The sequence below is a fragment of the Carassius auratus genome, chromosome 36 (genome assembly GCF_003368295.1).
Source record: "Carassius auratus strain Wakin chromosome 36, ASM336829v1, whole genome shotgun sequence".
NCBI classification, from domain to species: domain Eukaryota; kingdom Metazoa; phylum Chordata; class Actinopteri; order Cypriniformes; family Cyprinidae; genus Carassius; species Carassius auratus.
The window spans coordinates 6,723,290-6,743,029 of record NC_039278.1 but is presented as its reverse complement, the minus strand read 5'-3'; the positions used below and the strand labels follow the sequence as shown (position 1 = coordinate 6,743,029).

The 19,740-nt window shown below is 38.1% G+C and overlaps 1 protein-coding gene across 1 annotated transcript; it reads right to left on the bottom strand.

Annotated features, from left to right (window-relative positions):
* Window positions 1-357: 357 nt before the first annotated feature.
* Window positions 358-17,915, bottom strand: LOC113055088 (bone morphogenetic protein 7-like). The gene is made up of 7 exons (XM_026221060.1): window positions 17,402-17,915; window positions 5,234-5,420; window positions 3,206-3,348; window positions 2,649-2,864; window positions 2,383-2,459; window positions 2,190-2,300; window positions 358-1,772 (listed from the first exon to the last, which is right to left on the bottom strand). The coding sequence occupies exons 1-7, from the start codon at window positions 17,799-17,801 to the stop codon at window positions 1,623-1,625; spliced, it is 1,284 nt and encodes a 427-aa protein (XP_026076845.1). The 5' UTR covers window positions 17,802-17,915; the 3' UTR covers window positions 358-1,622.
* Window positions 17,916-19,740: the final 1,825 nt, after the last annotated feature.

The following is a 19,740-nucleotide window of genomic DNA, read 5'->3' as shown; positions in this document are numbered from 1 at the left end:
TCTGCAAAACGTGTCAAGGTTTCCACAAAAGTTCTAAGCAGCACAAAAAAAAAAATTCCAACATTGATAATAAAAAAATCTATATATATCTTGAGCACCATATCAACATATTAAAAAGATTTATGAAGGATTATGTGACCGACTGAGAGGTCATGAAGACTGGAGTAATGGCAGCTGAAAACTTTGATTCGCCATCGCAGGAAGGATTTTAAAATTTGAAAATATTATAATAAAAAGCATAATACAATATAATGTAATAATATTTCACAATATTACTATTTTTGAACAAATCAATGCAGCATAGTAGATTATAAAAAAAAAAAGAGAGAAGAAAAAAAAACATCTTTCAGGCCCCAAAACGTTTGAACAGTAGTTTATTATGTCACAAAATACATATCAGACCTCGTTTCAAAATTCTTATAACAACTAACAGCCACAAAATGTGATATTACAGTAGTTATTTCTGTTGTGCAGTCTATATTTTTCTGTATGCACATGCATTTGTATCAAGAACATCCTAAAAACCCTGTACAATGTCTGATATTCAATTTTTTGACTTCATGTCTATTAGCCTGGTGGAAATCTATACTGTACTCCAAAAGCTGACAAAATAAACTTATCATATATTAATATTAATGACTTAATTTCCTAACTCAGGGGTATATGTAATAAAATATTTTTGTTTTCACTGTATATAGTATTCAACCCACGGATGTTTAAAATAAACCTGTTATCATTTCCATTCATCTTAATGACAGCTGCTTTGACGCCCCCGATGTATGTGACCTCACAAGATAACTAGAAGGTATTTGCTAAATTAAACATGCAATATAATGAGGGCGTGTAACAAATAATGTAGCAGAGTGAAATCAAAAACCATTGCTTTGACTTCCTGGAACAGGCACCCATCATTTGCATGTCTATTTCACATCTTGTGCAATATACAATTGGGTCTAAAAATCTGCAACCACATGGAAATTCTGCAACTCAAACCTGGAAATAACCAGAGTTTTAAACACAGGCACATTATGATTTAAATTTAAAAAGAGATATTTAAGACTATGAATTTATCCACTGAAGCGCATAAGATCAACAACGTAAGATCAAATGCATGCCTTTATTCTCACTTAACATTTAACTCCCATTGATATGCTTAGTTGTTAATAGAAAAATAAAGAAATAAGAAAATCCAATATAGATGCATTTTTAGCAGTGGTCTCAGACTTTCTGATAAGTTCAGTCACGGCAGGAATTTTCCAGAAATTACTTCTGTGAATTACATACAGAAATCCTCCCATTATTAAATAAATTTTTTTTGTAATGAAATCTCAATAAAGCAATCTGTGTTTTTCCTTACAGTTTTGTCTCTTTTTATCTGCTCATGTCCTCTTTGATATTCCAAACTTGTGTCTCTGAGCAGGAGTGAAAGCCAGAGCACCACACACTTGACTCGGCTGTGCTCAACCTCATACAGCTCCAGGAGTTTTGAGTTTTAAATTGAATGTATGCTTTGGATTTACTCTCCTCCGACAAGTCCCGTTTTGCTCCAGTTATGAGTCTCTTTCCTCTCTGGGCTCTTGAGAGTCAAAAGTATTTGCATCCCTTATTTTGTCCAGGGCAGATTAGTGGCACCCGCAGGCTCTGACGACCATGTTGCGGTACTTTTTCAATATTACGTTGGAACTGTCATCAAAGTACAAAACTGAGATTCCGTGTAACTGCGTTGGAGCACAGCAGGGCTTCGGGACTGTTTCTGGGTTTATGAAATGGACCTAGGAAGAGAAGAAAAATACATGATTTGACATAATATAACTAACATTATAATTATAGCAACTGCAGAACATGTATATAAAATATTGAATAGTTCAATGAAACTTTTTTTTAGTAATGACCACAGAACTCAGAGAACTCTGCAAATTTCTACACAATTTGATTGCCATCACAAGTTTTTCACCAATAAGATTTGCTGTGTTATTGGCATTTGGGCTCTATGTACAGTTGATGAGTTGATCAATAAGTAGATCAGATTTGTGAGTGAATTACTGATTCATTTTTATGGTGGACCTTTCATTGTATAGACAATCAGCTGAAACATTCAAATATCGAGTTTGATATTACATAGGCGTCAGTTTAACCTGACAAAATTTCATTTTTTTGGGTAAACTATTCCTTTAGTTTTAGGAACTCACCAGTGTCTGTACAATTGCATGGTTTGTGGCATTCATATAAGAGTTTAAGGGGAACACACATTCTCCCTCACAGTAGTATGACGCGTAACCCTCTGGAGCAATGATCCAGTCCTGGAAACACAAGGGCGATGAGAAAGATTAGAGGAGATAAAAGCATAAAGAGGAGTCTGAAAGAAGAAGCAGATTTCGGTACCTGCCATCCCAGATCTCTGAAGCTGACATACAGTTCATGCTTCTTGCAGCCTTGTTTGGGGTCTACGCTGGCGCCCTCTGCATAAAACATGAGGAAAGATAAATATGTTTTGCAATGCACATTTGTTAATTACATGTTAATAAGCTGTATGTTTATTAGGATTAGATAGTATGAAGGTAGATATTTCTGGTAGAAAATAAAATAAAAGAGCATGAAGATGAAATTACAACAATGAACTAACACAAAAAGTTCATAAAAAGTGTCACCTGCAGCCTCCGCTGTCTTCAGATCCACCTGGCTGGGTGCAACAGCGGGTTTGGGGTTTTTAGAGCGCTGGTGACCCCTCTGTTTGTTTCCTGGTGCTGAGCGAACACTGCGGAGATGGATTCCTGATGCTTTCAAAAATGCCACCATAAATGGCTGTTTGTTCTGAGGTCCTCGGCTGCCCACCAGACCTGCTCTCCTTGGGTTTATTCGTTCACCTGCAGAGGGCGACAGTGACGTGCATGATGACTGAAAAATAAATAGTCTACTAGAGTTCAAATCATAAACATAACGTTCTGTGATCATGTTGTTCCAATAGTTTGAATAATCTTTCAACTGATTTGGTGTCTAGAACAACACTGGAAACCCCTGGCATTTCTGATATGAATATCTACTTCTGTGTTCCACGGATGAGAGAAATGTTTGGAACGACATGAGGGTGAGTAAATTATGACAGAATCTCAACTCTCCCCTATCCCAAATGGCTACTCTGCTATTAGGATGTTTAGTATGGAGGTTTTGCAGGTTCCGGTGAGCGTAAATATTCGAAGGTACCCACCGTGTGCAGTTTCCAGAGATAGCTGCAGTCCTAAGTTCTGACCTGGGTTTATAACCCAGTGGTTAGTGGTGACTTTGAGGTCAAAAACCAGCCAACCCTCTTCTGCTGCCCACAACACTCGCGAGTCTAGCAGGTACAGCTCCCTACACAGGGAAGACAACATACATGGGTCAACAGCTCTTTATTACAAACACAAAAAGTGGATATGATCACTGAAACAATGAAAAACACAAACACACGTTTTTTTATATAAAATTTGTGCTCTTTACCAATGCTAAACACAATGCTAGAGTACTGCTATGCATCCGCTAGAATGTTCTGTGGTAAATAGTCCAACTCTATTTTTCATTTTCCTGCATATTAATAGTAAAGGTGGTTTTAATTTCATACAGTTGAAAATGTCCATTGTTTATTGTCAGTAATATATAAAGCACAGCTTTGTTGGTCAACGTGGCGAATTCCCAAGACTAACTTAAACCCACTGCGAAAATCCAACTGAAATAAATGAGACTTTGACTTCAATTTGTCTCCTCATTCACACAATGTAATTGAATTTGAACTACTGTTAACATCGTTTTTTTCACGAGGTTATCTCTGCAGACAAGTTTACAAACTGCGGAAATGAGATGCGAAAATGCCATGTCATGTCAGGACTCGTTGTCCTTGTCAGATACAGATATCACAAAATAAGCTCTATTCCAAGAGATGAGAACTTGAGGTTTGGCTGATACAAGCCATATAAAATCAAAAACAAATGACGTTGCACAGACAACAACATGTTCCCAAGACAGTATCAAAGTTCCCTCTTATTAAATGTGATGTTTATAAAAAGGGATCAGATTGTCCTCCAGTGATGAAAACAGAGCTACTGGGTGGCTCTCCAGAACAATGACTTGACTTACAGGTAGGATTTCAGACCTTGAGGCCAACAAGAGACTAGGTCTTGATGTTCCTCCTGTCTAGTCACCTCATGCTTTAACGGGGAAAACCATCTCTGCGTGACTACAGGGAGCTGCAGGAAGGATGATTCACAGTGGGTGGCCTTCACAGGGAATGTGTGCATATAATGCTTTAATGTGCGTGTAATTTAGAAGATGCAATGGACACCTTAAGAGAGACAGTTTGTCTGTCTGTGAATGCCTCACCTGGAGGACTTCTTCATGCTCTCCACTTTACATACAGTCAGAAACTTTCCAAGAAGGTGTGATCAAGGATGAGGGAATGAAGAGGAAAACATTTTGGGTGGAGGATTCTTTGGGCTGTTTCTCCAGATGTCTGAGGTAGACAACCTCACTTCCGCTGAAGACTCTGCATCTCAATAATTGACAGTAATAGCTTTGTAATGGTGGTTGCTCACATTGCTTGTTAGCAGCCACACTGTAAATCAGAGATCTGGAACTAGACATGTACCATTGGGCAAACAAATCAGTCTGTGTGTGTGGGTCCATGGCTCCCATATCTAAACTTAAAAAGTGTGGGTGGTGGCATATGTTTCATTTCAGACATTTCACAATTTATTTTTATTTTTTCATGCCTTCCGGCCTTTGCATGCTACCCTATTTAAAATCAGCCGTCTAAAACATACCAAAGTCATAAATTAGTAACAATTCTGAAAAAGTATATTGTTGACTGACACAATAAATGACCATACCATTAAATGTCAAGGGCAAACAGATGCGCATCCAAATAAACTGGATGTGAAACACCATTCTCATTTTATTAGCATAATATGTCATATGTTAGTATACAACAGGATATTAATTGAAAGAGAATTTAAATATCCACTGGGAATTGATTGGATCATGAAAGTGGGTGTAAGGTATTACAATGGACCCGGAGGTTGAAAGGGAGGGGTTGATCAAAGTCAGCCAAAAAGGAGAGTAGCTTCCAAGATGGAGCAATTAATTATGTTTTGGAATATAATGAGCAATTGAAGCATGCACAATTGAATGAGGAATGATTGACTGATGTCAAGAACTGAACAGCCAAATAAAAATAGTTTTTCTAATGTAATGTATAATAACAAACCTTTTGGGCTGCTGTCGGAGCACCTCGAACACACTGACACGGAAAGTTTCATTTTCATAGCGCTCGTTCACAAAGTCCTTGTAGACACGAAGCTCCGCAGCAGTCAGGGTTTCTCCCACCGGTATTCGGGAGAGGTCGAAACGAAACTCTCTGCGGTGCTGATGATAGAGATCGTCATCTGGGTCCACTACAGAAAAAAAGGGAGATGGATTTAATGGGCAGTACATGTTGTGTTGTGTTGTTTTTGTGTTGTGTTGTGTGACGTTATGTCATGTTGTGTTGTTTAGTTTTGTTTGGTTGTTTTGTTTTGTTATGCTGTTATGTTTTGTTGTGTTGTTAGTCAGTCAAAAAACTTTTTGATATTTTGAAGTGTGCCTTTTTTTTTTGTATTGCATTTTTTCCTATCACAGAGAAACTTCAGAACATCTGAGCATATTGAATTTAATTATTTAAATATTTTTTATGCAATTGAGGTCTATTTTTCTTGAGTGATTACTGATGAATTCACATATTACCTTAAAATTGTTACGTTTGTAGAGTGACTCCTCAGTTGTTTTCGTGAGCTTATATACATTGTAATTTTACATGCAAAATGTATATGAATCTGTCCTTGCAAACGTGTGTACAATATTTTCCTAGCCTTAAGATGTAACATTTTCTGCCTCAGTTAACTGTGTCAGCTGGTTAACAATTCCTCTAAATTGGATTTGGTCTGAATGTGAACTACAGGCTTTTCTTTTGTCTTGTTTGGCTTCACAGTACCACTTCCAACCAATGTGTGCACACACTGACACCATGGCATAAGGCACTGTACCAGATTTCATTCTCAGAAACACTGAGCACTTATGCTTGATTGCCTCACCCACATCACTGTATCCAAAAAAGAAATGTCAACCGGCGATTGATCTGGGCGCTGGGTGCCCTGGGGACCGAAGCTGGGGGAGAAACCACAGGCCCTGCACCCACCTAACATAGACTTCAATCACACACATGTGCCATCCACAAGAAAACCTCCATTAAAGACCTGGCCCGGAAACCAACAATGCCCCACACATGGATATACATACACATGCACATATACATATATGTAATGGATACAAATGCATGTTCAGATGGTATATTGGTGAACTCCTCGCAACGCTAACCTGAGAGACCTGTTAACTGTGGTAAAATAATATAATTCCAGATAAGAAAGAGGTTTTGAGTAGCATCTGGCTTGTCCCAAATATCCAGATATGGTTGACCACATCTGGGAGAAGGTTGTCCCTATCCTGTTGAAATGACCAGCATATGTTGGGTTGTGGTGCTGGGATCACCACCAGGCTTCTCAAGCAGCTTCACCAATTAAAGTCATCTTGAACAGCACTATTCCAGCATAACCTTCTGAAGTAAAAGTTTAAACTGTTCTAAAGTCTTTTCAGTCTTTTCAGCCTCATTTCTTCTTTCGTTGGCGGTTGGCATCTGAATCTGTGTTAATCCACATCCATAAACAGCAAGAAAGACTAAATTAAAGTATCTCAGTGTGACCTCCTGCAGATCTGCAGGGAATCTGTTATGATGATTCCTCTTATTTTTATGCACATCCTGTCTATAAGTTCATGAAATCAAGTGATAGGGTACAGTGATGCATTTAAGTCTTTTCCAACTTCTGGCTATCTTGCAAGAGCATGATTATTGGGGGAAGTACTCAGAGAGGAAGAACTCTTGAGGCATGCACATACTCAAAATAGGGAGTCATTTGTCTGACTGCAATTAAACAGTGGAAAGGAAAACATGGGTATTTTATGAAGGAAGTAATTGCTTTTAAGGTTTGGTGTGTTTATGTGAATTAATATATAATGCCAAGATTAGATATGGATGTGGCACCATATGCTATGTTGTAACACTTTTTAGCTCTTGATCTGAGGACGGGAATGATAGCAATACACTTGGCAGAACAAAATGTTTCAATTGTTATAATCTCTGTTGAGTAAAAACAATCATTACACTCACAGATGCAAGCATAACCTTTTCCGCTGTGTGGGCTATCAATCAAGACCATGACAATATAAAAAACAAAAAATGTAGAAGTCAGCAACAGGATGTTCTATTGTCTATATTCTAAATTATCAGAAAATGAAGAGTGTGTTTTCTGAGCGGGCTGAAAAACTAATTGGAGGTCTAATCTGCTTTTGCTGCCGAGGCTTGAAATCTGAGGAAAGATCTGCTAACTTTTTCCAAAATCAACTTATGAACATAAACAGGTGGTTTTGTACTCTGCTTGTTGTGCATGCTTCTATGCTGAGGTAAGAGTTCGCTAGTATTAGGATTAACAGTTCATGAAAGCAATTGCTTTTTGTTAAAATATGGTAAACTTGGTTAATTAAATGTATGCCTTATGCTCCATGTGCCACGTCAAACACTTAATTCAGCTTTTTTAGTGTAAAGATCTTGTCTGTCTAAATTTACAAGGCCAAATGTTTGGAAATGTAAATTATTTATATAAGAAAGGTTTTGGTTTTGCTGTTTACATCTGTGCTGTGTAAATTCCACCAGATGCTAATGCCAAGATAGTGCTAGCACAGTTCTACGATAGCATTAACAAATGCCTGGTCACGGTGTTATCATCGCAGATGGGGACTTTAATCATGCTGACTTAAAAAAGGTCCCTTACAAATTCCACCACAACATGAAGAGAACTGGGAGATCAAATACTGGATCAAGTTTATACTAATGAAGCAGAAGCATACAAAGCCCAGACTTATATCCACCTGGGACTGTTGAATCATCTCCCTCTTATGCAGCATGCATGGTATGCATCCAGAATCAAAAGGGCTGGGAGTCCTGGGACTATGTCAAAAACTATGAGAATATGGCAAGGATGCGTGCTAAGCCCACTGCTCTAAACCCTTTTAACACATGACTGCTTTGCCCCCTTTCCATTAAATCATGTTGTCAAATTTATAGACGACATAACGGTGCTCAAGCTCATTAACAACAACAAGACAGCTTATAGGAATGAGGTACAGCATCTGGCATCATGGTGTGACAACAATAACTTGGTTCTTAACATCAAGAAGACCTTGGAAATTATTGTGGATTTCCGCAAAACTGGACTATACATCCACTCTCCGCTCTCTATTGGCAATGAGGTGGTGGATAGAGTGACACATCTTAAATTCCTGGGGGTGATTGTATCGAGGATCTCTCCATCTCACTAATACTGCCTCAGTTGCAGGAAAGGCCCTACATCTTTTCTACTATCTGAGGAAACCGAAGAGATACAAAATTCTATTTACACCACTTGCTACCTAAGACATGTTCAAAACATCCTGCTCAAGCAGCACCATCCTCCACATCACCTGTTCCACCTGCTGCCCTCAGGTGGAAGGTACAGATCCATAAGCGCCAGCCAGACTGGCCAATATCTACAGCAGTGTTGGGTATAGTTACTTTGGAAAGTAGTTAGTTTACAACGTTACCATCAATTAAAAGTAATCAGTTATGGTAATAACTGGTAATACAGCGTTACCTATTCATAAAAGCATGGGCGTGGTAGTGGGGGGAAAAGTGGACCTGACTACCCAGGGCCCCGTCTAGAGAGAGGGCCCTTTGAAATCCCATAATTTATTTTTGTAGCCTAATTCGAATTAATTGGGCCCTCCAATTGATGTCATTATTCATTTCAAAATATATTGATAACACCAACTGAGAAAATGGTTTAGTCGGCCCATAGACGGCAGCCGACGGCAAACAAGTAACGCAGTGAGTTTAGAGCCTTGGAGCATGATCATGCTGCGCAAAAAGCGCAAAAAGCGCAAAAAGCCCAAATAGGGCTTTCAAAAAAAGAAAGTCAGGAAGGAAAAAGAAAGGAGGCAGAATGAGGGGAAGCAGCTGATGACTGCTTTCTTTCCAAAAGGTGAACTGAGTTTGCTTGTTATGCACCTATATCCAATTAAAGTTAACATAGTCAACTCCAGACAGCTGCTGCTAATGTATGTATGCTAATGTTAAATCTTTAGCTTAGTTTGTCAACCAGGCTGCTTGTTGCTGTAAGTAAATTATGGGCCAGGCCAGCTAACATCAGTTTGCCAACATTAACCAGTTTCAGAAACAACCAGTGGTTCTGACACACCATCACACACACTCATCACTGATACACACACTCATCACTGATTTCGCAAACAAAAAGACTCATCAGTGGGCATTTACTGGGATGTAGATTACATCTCATTTGACCTTTATTTATTTTTTTATAGTTGACTTTTTTTTTCATTATGGCAGGCTTAGCTTATTTGATTGGTTTCTGAGGGTACAGCTGTCTCGTGTTCTCCTGTTAAAAAATAAATGTTTTTAATTTAAAACTTGCATCAGTATCATGGATCAAAATGTTAGTACACAAACCCGATGTAGCCTAAGGTTTAAGGTATTTGAGCACAAGTAGGTCAAATAGATTTAAACACTATTTATACTTGTTTATATAAAAAAAATAAAAAAAATAATTCAAAATTGAATTTTCATTTTGCTAACCCGCATCGTACAATGCCATGTGTAGGGGGCCCACTGACATTGAGAGTATACAGCAGCACCATTCTGTTGCTGATGAACTATCGTATAAATGTGGATGAATACGTATAAGTTCACAGAATTTTTCCTCTTCGCCCGCCATTGTATTCAAACCTTCTTCTTCTGTAAACACAATATTCTTGAATTAATGTACAATACTTGCAATGTCGCACCCACCGACAACGCATAGTATTGCGTGAATCGGCGCGTTGTGTATCAAAAACTAGGACGACACATTTGGCTACGAAACGACGCATAATGGCGGCCGAAGCGTAACGATGCGTAGCCTCGGGGACACGTATGCGTACAGATGCGTTGACTATGAAACGGCCCTTACTGATGCATGGTGGTTCTTTAATCCTTATACAAAAGATTTTACCTGGTCCAATAGAAGTTTATCTCTTAGGTATGAGGGGCCGTACAAGACTTAATTCATTCTGGCACTCTCACACACACTTACATTCTTCTTACACATGCATACATTTCTACTCTTACACACACACATACATTCTCCTTTCATATGCATATATTTCTACTCTCACACACATACATTCTCCTTTCACATACATATACACACATACAATTATAGAATGTATGTATGTAAGAGAAGAATGCATGTATGTGCGAGAGAGAGTATGTATGTATGTGCGAGAGAGATTATATTGGAAACGGAAGGCGTTTAGTTGAAACGGAAGGCGTGTAGTGGAAACGGAAGGCAGGTTAGGTGTGATCAGACTCACAGTGACAGGTCTTGATCAGGATGGCTGAGGTAGATGAGGCAGCCGCAGAAGTATTTTAGCAAGCTATCTGGGTTTTAAAAAGTACATAAATAAATATTATCATTGTGAAAAGGTTGCATGGCCTCGTCATTTGAGCGAGTTGTGATTGAGGATGCGAGCTTAGCCTCAGTCATGTTGCCAGATATACGTATTTTAAGCGTCCAAGGATTTTTTTTTTATTTTTTTTTCATTTAATTTAGGAAGTGAATTAAGGGGGAGGCAGCAAGTTAGGGACATCGATATCTTTATATTATTTAAATAACCCAAGTCAGAGATTTGTAAAGAATCAGAATCAGAATCAGAATGAGCTTTATTGCCAGGTATGTTTACACATACGAGGAATTTGTTTTTGTGACAGAAGCTCCGCAGTACAACAGAATGACAGCGACAGAACATAGAACACATAATAAAAGAATAAAAAATACAAATAAGTAGATAGTGAATGACAATATACAAATGACAATTGTAGGCAGGTATATTACAAAATGCAGTTATGTATGTACATATATATTATGTGCAAAATTTAAGTGTATACTAAGTATGTGTGTTAGATAAATAAAGTGTATGTGTATATAAATTTAAAGTGTAGTGTGTTCACAGTTATTATCAGCTGTTCATAAGATGGATTGCCTGAGGGAAGAAACTGGTCCTGTGTCTGGTCGTTCTAGTGCTCAGTGCTCTGTAGCGTCGACCAGATGACAACAGTTCAAAGAGGGAGTGTGCTGGATGTGAGGGGTCCAAAGTGATTTTGACAGCCCTTTTTCTCACTCTGGATGAGTACAGTTCTTGAATAGAAGGGAGGGTTGTACCGATGATTCACTCAGCAGTCCGGACTACCCTCTGTAGTCTTCTGAGGTCAGATTTAGAAGCTGAGCTGAACCAGACAGTTACTGAAGTGCAGAGGATGGATTCAATGATGGTGGAGTAGAACTGTTTCAGCAGCTCCTGTGGCAGGTTAAACTTCCTAAGCTGGCGGAGGAAGTACAACCTCTGCTGGGCCTTTTTCACAATGGAGTCAATGTGAATGTCCCACTTCAGGTCCTGAGAGATGGTGGTTCCCAGGAACATGAATGACTCCACTGCAGTCACAGGGCTGTTCATGATGGTGAGTGGGGGGAGTGCAGGGGGGTTTCTCCTGAAGTCCACGATCATCTCCACTGTTTTGAGGGTGTTAAGCTCCAGGTTGTTGAGAGTGCACCAGACAGCCAGCGCTTTTACCTCCTGTCTGTAAGCAGACTCGTCACCATCCTGAATGAGGCCGATGAGTGTGGTGTCGTCTGCAAACTTCAGGAGCTTGACAGAGGGGTCCTTAGATGTGCAATCGTTGGTGTACAGGGAGAAGAGCAGTGGGGAGAGAACACAGCCCTGGGGAGCTCCGGTGCTGATTGTACGGGTGCTGGATGTGTATTTTCCCAGCCTCACTAGCTGCTGCCTGTCTGTCAGGAAGCTGTTGATCCACTGACAGACGGAGGTGGGCACGGAGAGCTGATTTAGTTTGGGCAGGAGGAGGTTTGGGATGATCGTGTTCTAGGCCGAGCTGAAGTCCACAAACAGGATCCTCACATAAGTCCCCGGTCTGTCTAGGTGTTGCAGAACATAATGCAGTCCGATGTTTACTGCATCGTCCACAGACCTGTTTACTTTGTAGGCAAACTGAAGAGGATCCAGCAAGGGCCCAGTGATGTCCTTCAGGTGGCCCAGCACCAGTTTCTCAAATGACTTCATGACTACAGACGTTAGAGCCACAGGCCTGTAGTCATTTAGTCCTGTAATTTTGGGTTTCTTAGGGATGGGGATGATGGTGGAACGTTTGAGGCATGAAGGGACTTCGCACAGCTCCAGCGATCTGTTGAAGATCTGTGTGAAGATGGGGGCCAGCTGGTCAGCACAGGATTTCAGACAGGCTGGTGTAACACAATCTGGGCCTGGTGCTTTTTTCCTTTTCTGCTTCCGAAAGACCTGGCGCACCGCATCCTCGCTGATCTGAATTGCAGGTGCCCACCTGAGAGGGGGGATGCAGGAGGTGTGAATGGTGAGAGTGCTTGATTGGAGAGGTGTTCAGGATGGGTTGCAGGAGCTGTTAATGGTGTGAACGGTTGTTTGGAGAGGCATTTGGGGCTGGTTGCAGGAGTTGTGAAGGATGTGAATGGTTGTGTGGGGAGGCGTTCAGGGCAGGTGATGGGTGTTCTTTCTAACCTGCAGTAAAACTCGTTCAGATCGTCTGCCAGTCGTTGATTCTCTACGGTGCTGGGGGGTGGTGTCTTGTAATTGGTGATCTTCTTTAGACTTTTCCACACTGATGCGGAGTCGTTGGAAGTGAACTGAGTCCTTATTTTTTCAGAATAAGATAAAGATAAGATTACAGAAGAAGAAGATGGAATTAAAAAAATGAAATCTGGAATTCGACAGAGCTTACTTAGAGTTGGTCAAAGGTGCATATATTAGATCTCGGGCAAAATGGCTTGAGGAGGGGGAAAAGAATTCTAGCTATTTTTTTGCCCTGGAAAAAAGAAACGGTCAGAGGAAAGCTCTTTCAGCACTTAACATCGATGGAGTTACCTCTAAAGACCCCCCAAAAATATCAGAATTTGTTACCAAATTTTTTAGCAATCTTTACAACTCTAAATTTAACTATGACAGCTGTGAAAAATTAATTGATACAATCAAACACCATATTACAGTTATTGATAATGAGTTTAGTCAAATTTGTGACGCTGATTTGTCAGTAGATGAAATTAATCAAGCTCTGCACTCAATTGAAAAAGGTAAATCCCCTGGTATTGACGGGCTTTCATTAGAATTCTATCTTCACTTTTGGGATGAATAAGGAATGCATCAGTCAGGGAGAAATGACCTCTACAATGAAACAGGGAGTTATATCCCTCATACCCAAGTCAAGCAAGGACCCATTATTAATGGACAATTGGCGACCTATTACTTTGTAAACATTAGATTATAAGATTTTAGCCTCTGTTTATGCTAAAAGATTAAGTACTGGTCTAAATAACATTATTTCATAATGTCAGTCTGGATTCATGAAAGGCCGTCATATATCTAATAATATAAGGTTAGTATTAGATGTGCTGGATTACTCTAACTTAATTCATTCAGATGGTCTAATACTTTTTCTAGACTTTCAAAAAGCTTTCGATTCCATAGAACTGTCACAGTGTCTGGTCTGTGTATCCCTGGGTGTCAACTAGAGGTCTCCCTTCCCCTTATCGTCACTGTTCATTGTTTTCAGCTGTTTCCACTTACATCGTTTGCACCTGTCTTTAAATACCTGGTTTGTTTCAGTCTGTGTTACGGAGTCCTTGCCTCATGTTATCCGTAGTCTCTATCTTCCCTTGTGTTCTGTCTGTTCCTCGTTGTTTGGATACTCTGGTTTTGACACGGCTTGAACTGTATACCCCTTTGGATTTGCCCTTAAATAAAGATTCATACCTGCATTTGGTTCGCTCTCCTCGTTCCTGTATCACCGTACGTGACAAGAACACAAATTTATTTTTCGCACTCTAGAGTTATTTGGATTTGGTAATTAATTTATTAACACTTTAACCATGTTTTATAGAGATATTAACAGCTCAGTGATCGTTAATTTTGATACGTCCAAAAGGTTTGACATCCATCGTGGAGTCAGACAGGGCTGTCCAATCTCCCCGTTTTTTTATTTCTTTTAGCCACTGAACTACTTTGTCTAAGGATTAACCAAAATGATAGTTTGTCAGGAATTTCTATATTTGATCGTGAGTTTAAAATTGCTCAGTTAGCTGACGACACCACATTATTTTTGGAGGATAAAAAGCAGTTACCTAATGCTCTGGAATTGGTGGATAAATTTTCATGTGCTTCTGGTCTAAAACTTAACATTTCGAAATGTGAAATTATTTCAATTCATGATAAAGATGAGACATCATTGGAAGGGATACCAGTTAAAAACTGTATAAAATATCTAGGTATCCATATCACTAAAAATCCAGTTACCAGACATATTTTAAACTTTTCTGATAAAATGACAAAAACTAAAAATGTCTTTAACATCTGGCATCAGAGAGATCTTTCTTTATACGGCAGAGTCCTCTTATCTAAGGTGGAAGGGCTTTTCTCACTTTGTATACCCTGCTCTCTCTTTGTTTATCAATTATAAAGCTATAAGGGAAATTAACAAAATATTTTTAGATTTCATTTGGAAAAATAGGCCTCACAAATTGAAAAGAGAAGTACTCTCTAATCCCAGAGGTGAAGATGGCCTTGATTTTTTGGATTTTGCTGATACTATAAACACCTTTAAAGTAAACTGGCTGAAAAGGTGCCTTGTGAATCCAGTGTCGTTATGTTTTTTTTATTCCTAATAATATCTTTAACAAACTCGGTGGCCTGTCTTTCCTATTAAAGTGCAACTTTTTGCCTAGCAAGTTACCCATCTCCTTATCCAATTTTCATCAGCAATGCCTTCTCTCATGGAAATTGTGTTTTGTCCATAGCTTTTCCCCCCACAAAGTTCTCCTTTGGAATAATGCGGATATAATCATTAGAAATAAATCTCTCTTTTTCCTAGATGGTTTAACAATAATTTTAATTGCATTCTATCTGTCTTTGATGATTCTGGTCGTATTCTAACCTATAAGGAATTCTTGAATCTCCATAACTTTCCAGTTCCACCAAAGGAATATAATACCTTGATAAAAGCTATCCCAGCAGGCTTAATTCAATTAACTAAAAATCACCTTAACTTCAGTAAAGGTATTAGTGTTTATCCGGCTTTACGCCTGGGCGAGATACATTTTTTAGATAAAAAATGCAACAATAGATATATTCGCACAATTTCTCAAATGAAGAGAAAGATTACTCCAAGGGGTAAATTCTATTGGGGATCCCTTGTAACAAACATTATTTGGAGAAAGGCCTGGCTTTTGCCTAGTAAATGTTGTGTATCCAACAAAGTTAAGGAAATTCATTATAAGAATCTTCATAAAATCTATCCGGTTAATTTATCCATCTCTAAATATTCTGATATTGATGAAACTTGTTCTTTTTGTGGTTTTGTGGAGGAAACTATCACCCATTTATTTTGTGAGTGTAATGTAACCAATAGATTTTGGGCTGAATTAAGTGCTCTTGTTTTTGGCCCTACAAATTTCACCCACACTTTCATTCTCAAAGAGATTATCTTTTATTATGAAAACCCAAAGCTGATGTCCCTTGAACACATGTTAATTTCTTTATCTTGTATGCAAAATTCTTCATTCACAAGCAGAAATGGCTTAAGTCTCCTTTGAGTTTCCCTCTTCTTCTTGCTGACCTTCATTTTTTTTATTTCATCCCTTAGACTTATAAATAACAAAAAAGTGCAAGTTTTTTTATGCATTATGACAATTTATTCAAAGATATGACTTAACGTTGTTATGCTTTTCTTTTCTTTTCTGTATGTATAATTACATAATGAGCTGTATGCAACTCCGAGTAAGTTCTGCTATAAAAAAAAATAGAGGGATGCATGTCTTCCTATAGGATGTTGAATAGATAGACAGACAGAGAGACAGACAGATAGATAGATAGATAGATAGATAGATAGATAGATAGATAGATAGATAGATAGATAGATAGATAGATAGATAGATAGATAGATAGATAGATAGATAGATAGATAGATAGATAGATAGATAGATAGGAATGTCCCATCTTTCAAATATTCATCATCTCTTTCGACAACACACATACACATGCTTTAAAAGGTCTTGAAAGAAACAGTGTTTGGATTATGTATGTGACCCTCTAGTCATTTCTCATGTGAAACCAAGCCCCACTAAACCCCATGTCATAGAGCTTTGAGGGAATTCTGTGGAAACTAGATTTGTGCTTGCTGCTGTTACATTTAACTGTGTTGAACAAGTCATTTTACCAAAATTAATAACTAAATAAGAGTCATGATATTAATAAATTACATTTTCTCTCTGAAATGGCAAATAATAATAATAATAATAATAATAATAATAATAATAATAATAAATACAAAACACTTTATTTGTTAAAAAAACACTGATGACAGCTGCTAAATACAAATGAATACATTTATATAAAAATAAATGTAATCAATTTACATAAAAATAAATAAATGTAGCTATTACTAAATTTGGCCATACATGTTCTGAATACATTGACCTAAAATATTAGGCTATATATGAACTATGATTAACAACATATAAGATCTCTAATTTATATTAAATATAGTTTAAAAGATAAAAATGTAAAACTAATTAAAAACAAAATAACCCCAAAGGACTGCTGGTACCATACAGTATTTATCATAGAACACTCTTAAAATAAAGGTTCCAAGTTAAAGTTCCAAGTTGAATTTTGTTTTCATTAATTTATTTATTTATTTATTTATTTATTTATTTATTATTATTATTATTATTATTATTATTATTATTATTATTATTATTATTATTATTATTATTATTATTATTATTATTATTATTATTGCCAAAAAGTCATAGCTCTCAAGAATACAGCTAAAATGGTTTGTGATAGAACCATTTTTTATGCTTTGCTGAAGCTAAGAATCAACAAAAGACCTTAATTTTAAAGAGTGAATGATGGAATCCTTCCAGAAACAGATAAGATCTTCTTTGATTAACTGATCAAAGTAGAATCTGATAACTGTTCTAACAGTTGATGCTTTTATCTGAAAAAAGTCCTGAAATCCTTTTAGCAATCCATTCCTTTAGGATTTATATATATATGTGTGTGTGTGTGTGTGTGTGTGTGTGTGTGCGCGTGTGTGTGTGTTTATGTGTGTGTTTGTGTGTGTTTTAAAGATTGTATATCATAAAATGCTCACCCAGATTGACAAAGCTCATCACCAGGTCGGCATCATTGAGGAAGCGACTGTCCTGTTGGGTCACCATCGGGGCTCCCGGGGTCGAGTACACGAACCGATTGTAGAGATCAAGCATGAACATGGGAGCCGCGGTGTGCCTCTCGTGCAGGAGCGGACGGGGCCGGTGCGGCAGCCCGAGGATGGAGAGGATCTCCCGCTGCATCTCCCTGCGCTCCTGGCTCTTCAGCCGCCGCTGCATGAAGCTGAACTGGATGTCATTATCCAAAGTGAAGTTTGCGTGCATTGCCTCTGCGAGCACGGAGCAACCACACGCCACAATCAAAGCTGAGATCAGACGCACTGGAATCATATTTAATAAGTTCTTCTTAAAAAATAATAAGAATGTGTCCTCATGTGACATAGCTTTAAGTCTAGCTACTTCATTTTATTATTAGTATCATAATGTTGAGCTGGTTTTAAATCCACTGAATGTGTTTAATAATCCAATCAAGAGATGAATCCAGTTGCATTGATGTTCTCGCTGCTTCTGCTGCTGATGTCTACACGCTTTAAACAGCGCGCTGAAGCTCGTGTGGGGCGCGCGCACATGGGCTGTCTTTTGGTAAACAACAGAAATTATGCCCTAATTAGTACAGAAGACACATTTAGTACAGACGCCTTTGGAAATTAACCATGGCTTTATTATAGTAAAAAGCGCAGCCGTGTTGTTGTTTGGTTTGTATTTTTCGCAGATTGATTAACCACAGTTTTACTAGCCTACAAATAATTAAACTATTGTTAGTGTAACAAAAACACAGGTAATTTGTGTTAATAACGATATTAACCATGTTTGCAATTGCTTTCTACAGTTAGCAACTTTTTGTGGAAAAAAATAATAATAATACTATGAACTGTCTTTTTGTAAACAACAGCATGAACTATTGAAAACATGAGAATATGTCCTAATAAGTAAAGACACATTTGTATACATTCATCATTATATTTAGGGATCATTTTTAAAATTGGGATAGATCTGTGATCCGTGCTGATTTTATTATCACATAAATAAATAAATTTATGTTTGCTAACTTTCTATTGTTCGCTAAAGTTCTTGCATTATTTTTTTTAAGTAAGTAAATAAATAAAAAATATTTTTTTTTCTAAAACCGAATGTTTGTCACAAATGTGTTTTTGTGGCATTAAGTTCATATGGTAAACCTTGCGTAATTTATTATTACATAAATTACTATTATTACAGAAAACTGAACAATCTTTTAGTCACCATAGTTATTAACAGATGTTTACAAATATTAAAATTTGTTTAAAATATTATTGTACAGTTGTAACAATAGCTGTTGTATTTTAGCATAAACTTTTGTTGTACATTCCTCAGGTCCATAACAGAATTTTGCTTTATTTTTTCAATGTTCGTAATTGTAACCTTATCCGTCTGAGCACACAATTACCATCTGACCTGATCAATGAAAACCCCAGCACATCCTTGACCTGTAGCCCAGCAGGGTTTAACATGCTGCTCTCTCCGTCTGCCTTGATCTCCGTACGATTGGACCAAACATCAGGAGAGTCATGACCGGACCCTGTCGGGGACTGTGAAAGACAGTTCAGTGACAGCTCCAGCATGGAGATCTGACATATTGCTGACCGTCTGCTGTGGCATCAGCCCCACCCTCCCTCCCAGTCTGCCTGCACCCTTCAGCCCGAGCCAGAAGGTCAAACGAGTCCCACACCCTGGTTAGCTCATACGTACAGCCCAATGCTGAAAGGCACCAGTGATCTCACCAGCAGCTCTCTTTGTCATATTAGTCTTTCCCAGAAACTTTTCTTCTGCAAACCTGCTCTGTGTCTGAGTGTCCGAGGAGAAAGCTGTCCCAGGGTCTGTGATGAGGCTGGCAGACCCACCCCAAAAAAAATACCTGCAGACATCCAGATCATTTCACTGCAAAGGACATATCTTTCTCCCTTTGAAGCTGCCTCTCCTCTTTTTGAGATCATAATGTGTACCTAAATGAGCAAGATCTGCTGTGTGTGTTTAAATGTAAACTGTCAGGAAATAATTACATTTGAATTCATCATGAGAATAACAAGACATCGACTTTAATCAACATTATTTGTAAAGCCTGACGTATGAAATAGTCAGAAAAGGTCTTTTTGAAATGGAACAGTTTACTTTTGTACAACAGGTCTTTCAGCAACATTTTCTATCTATCAATCCATCCATCCATCCATCCATCCATCCATCCATCCATCCATCCATTTATCTATCTATCTATCTATCTATCTATCTATCTATCTATCTATCTATATATCTATCTATCTATCTATCTATCGATCGATCGATC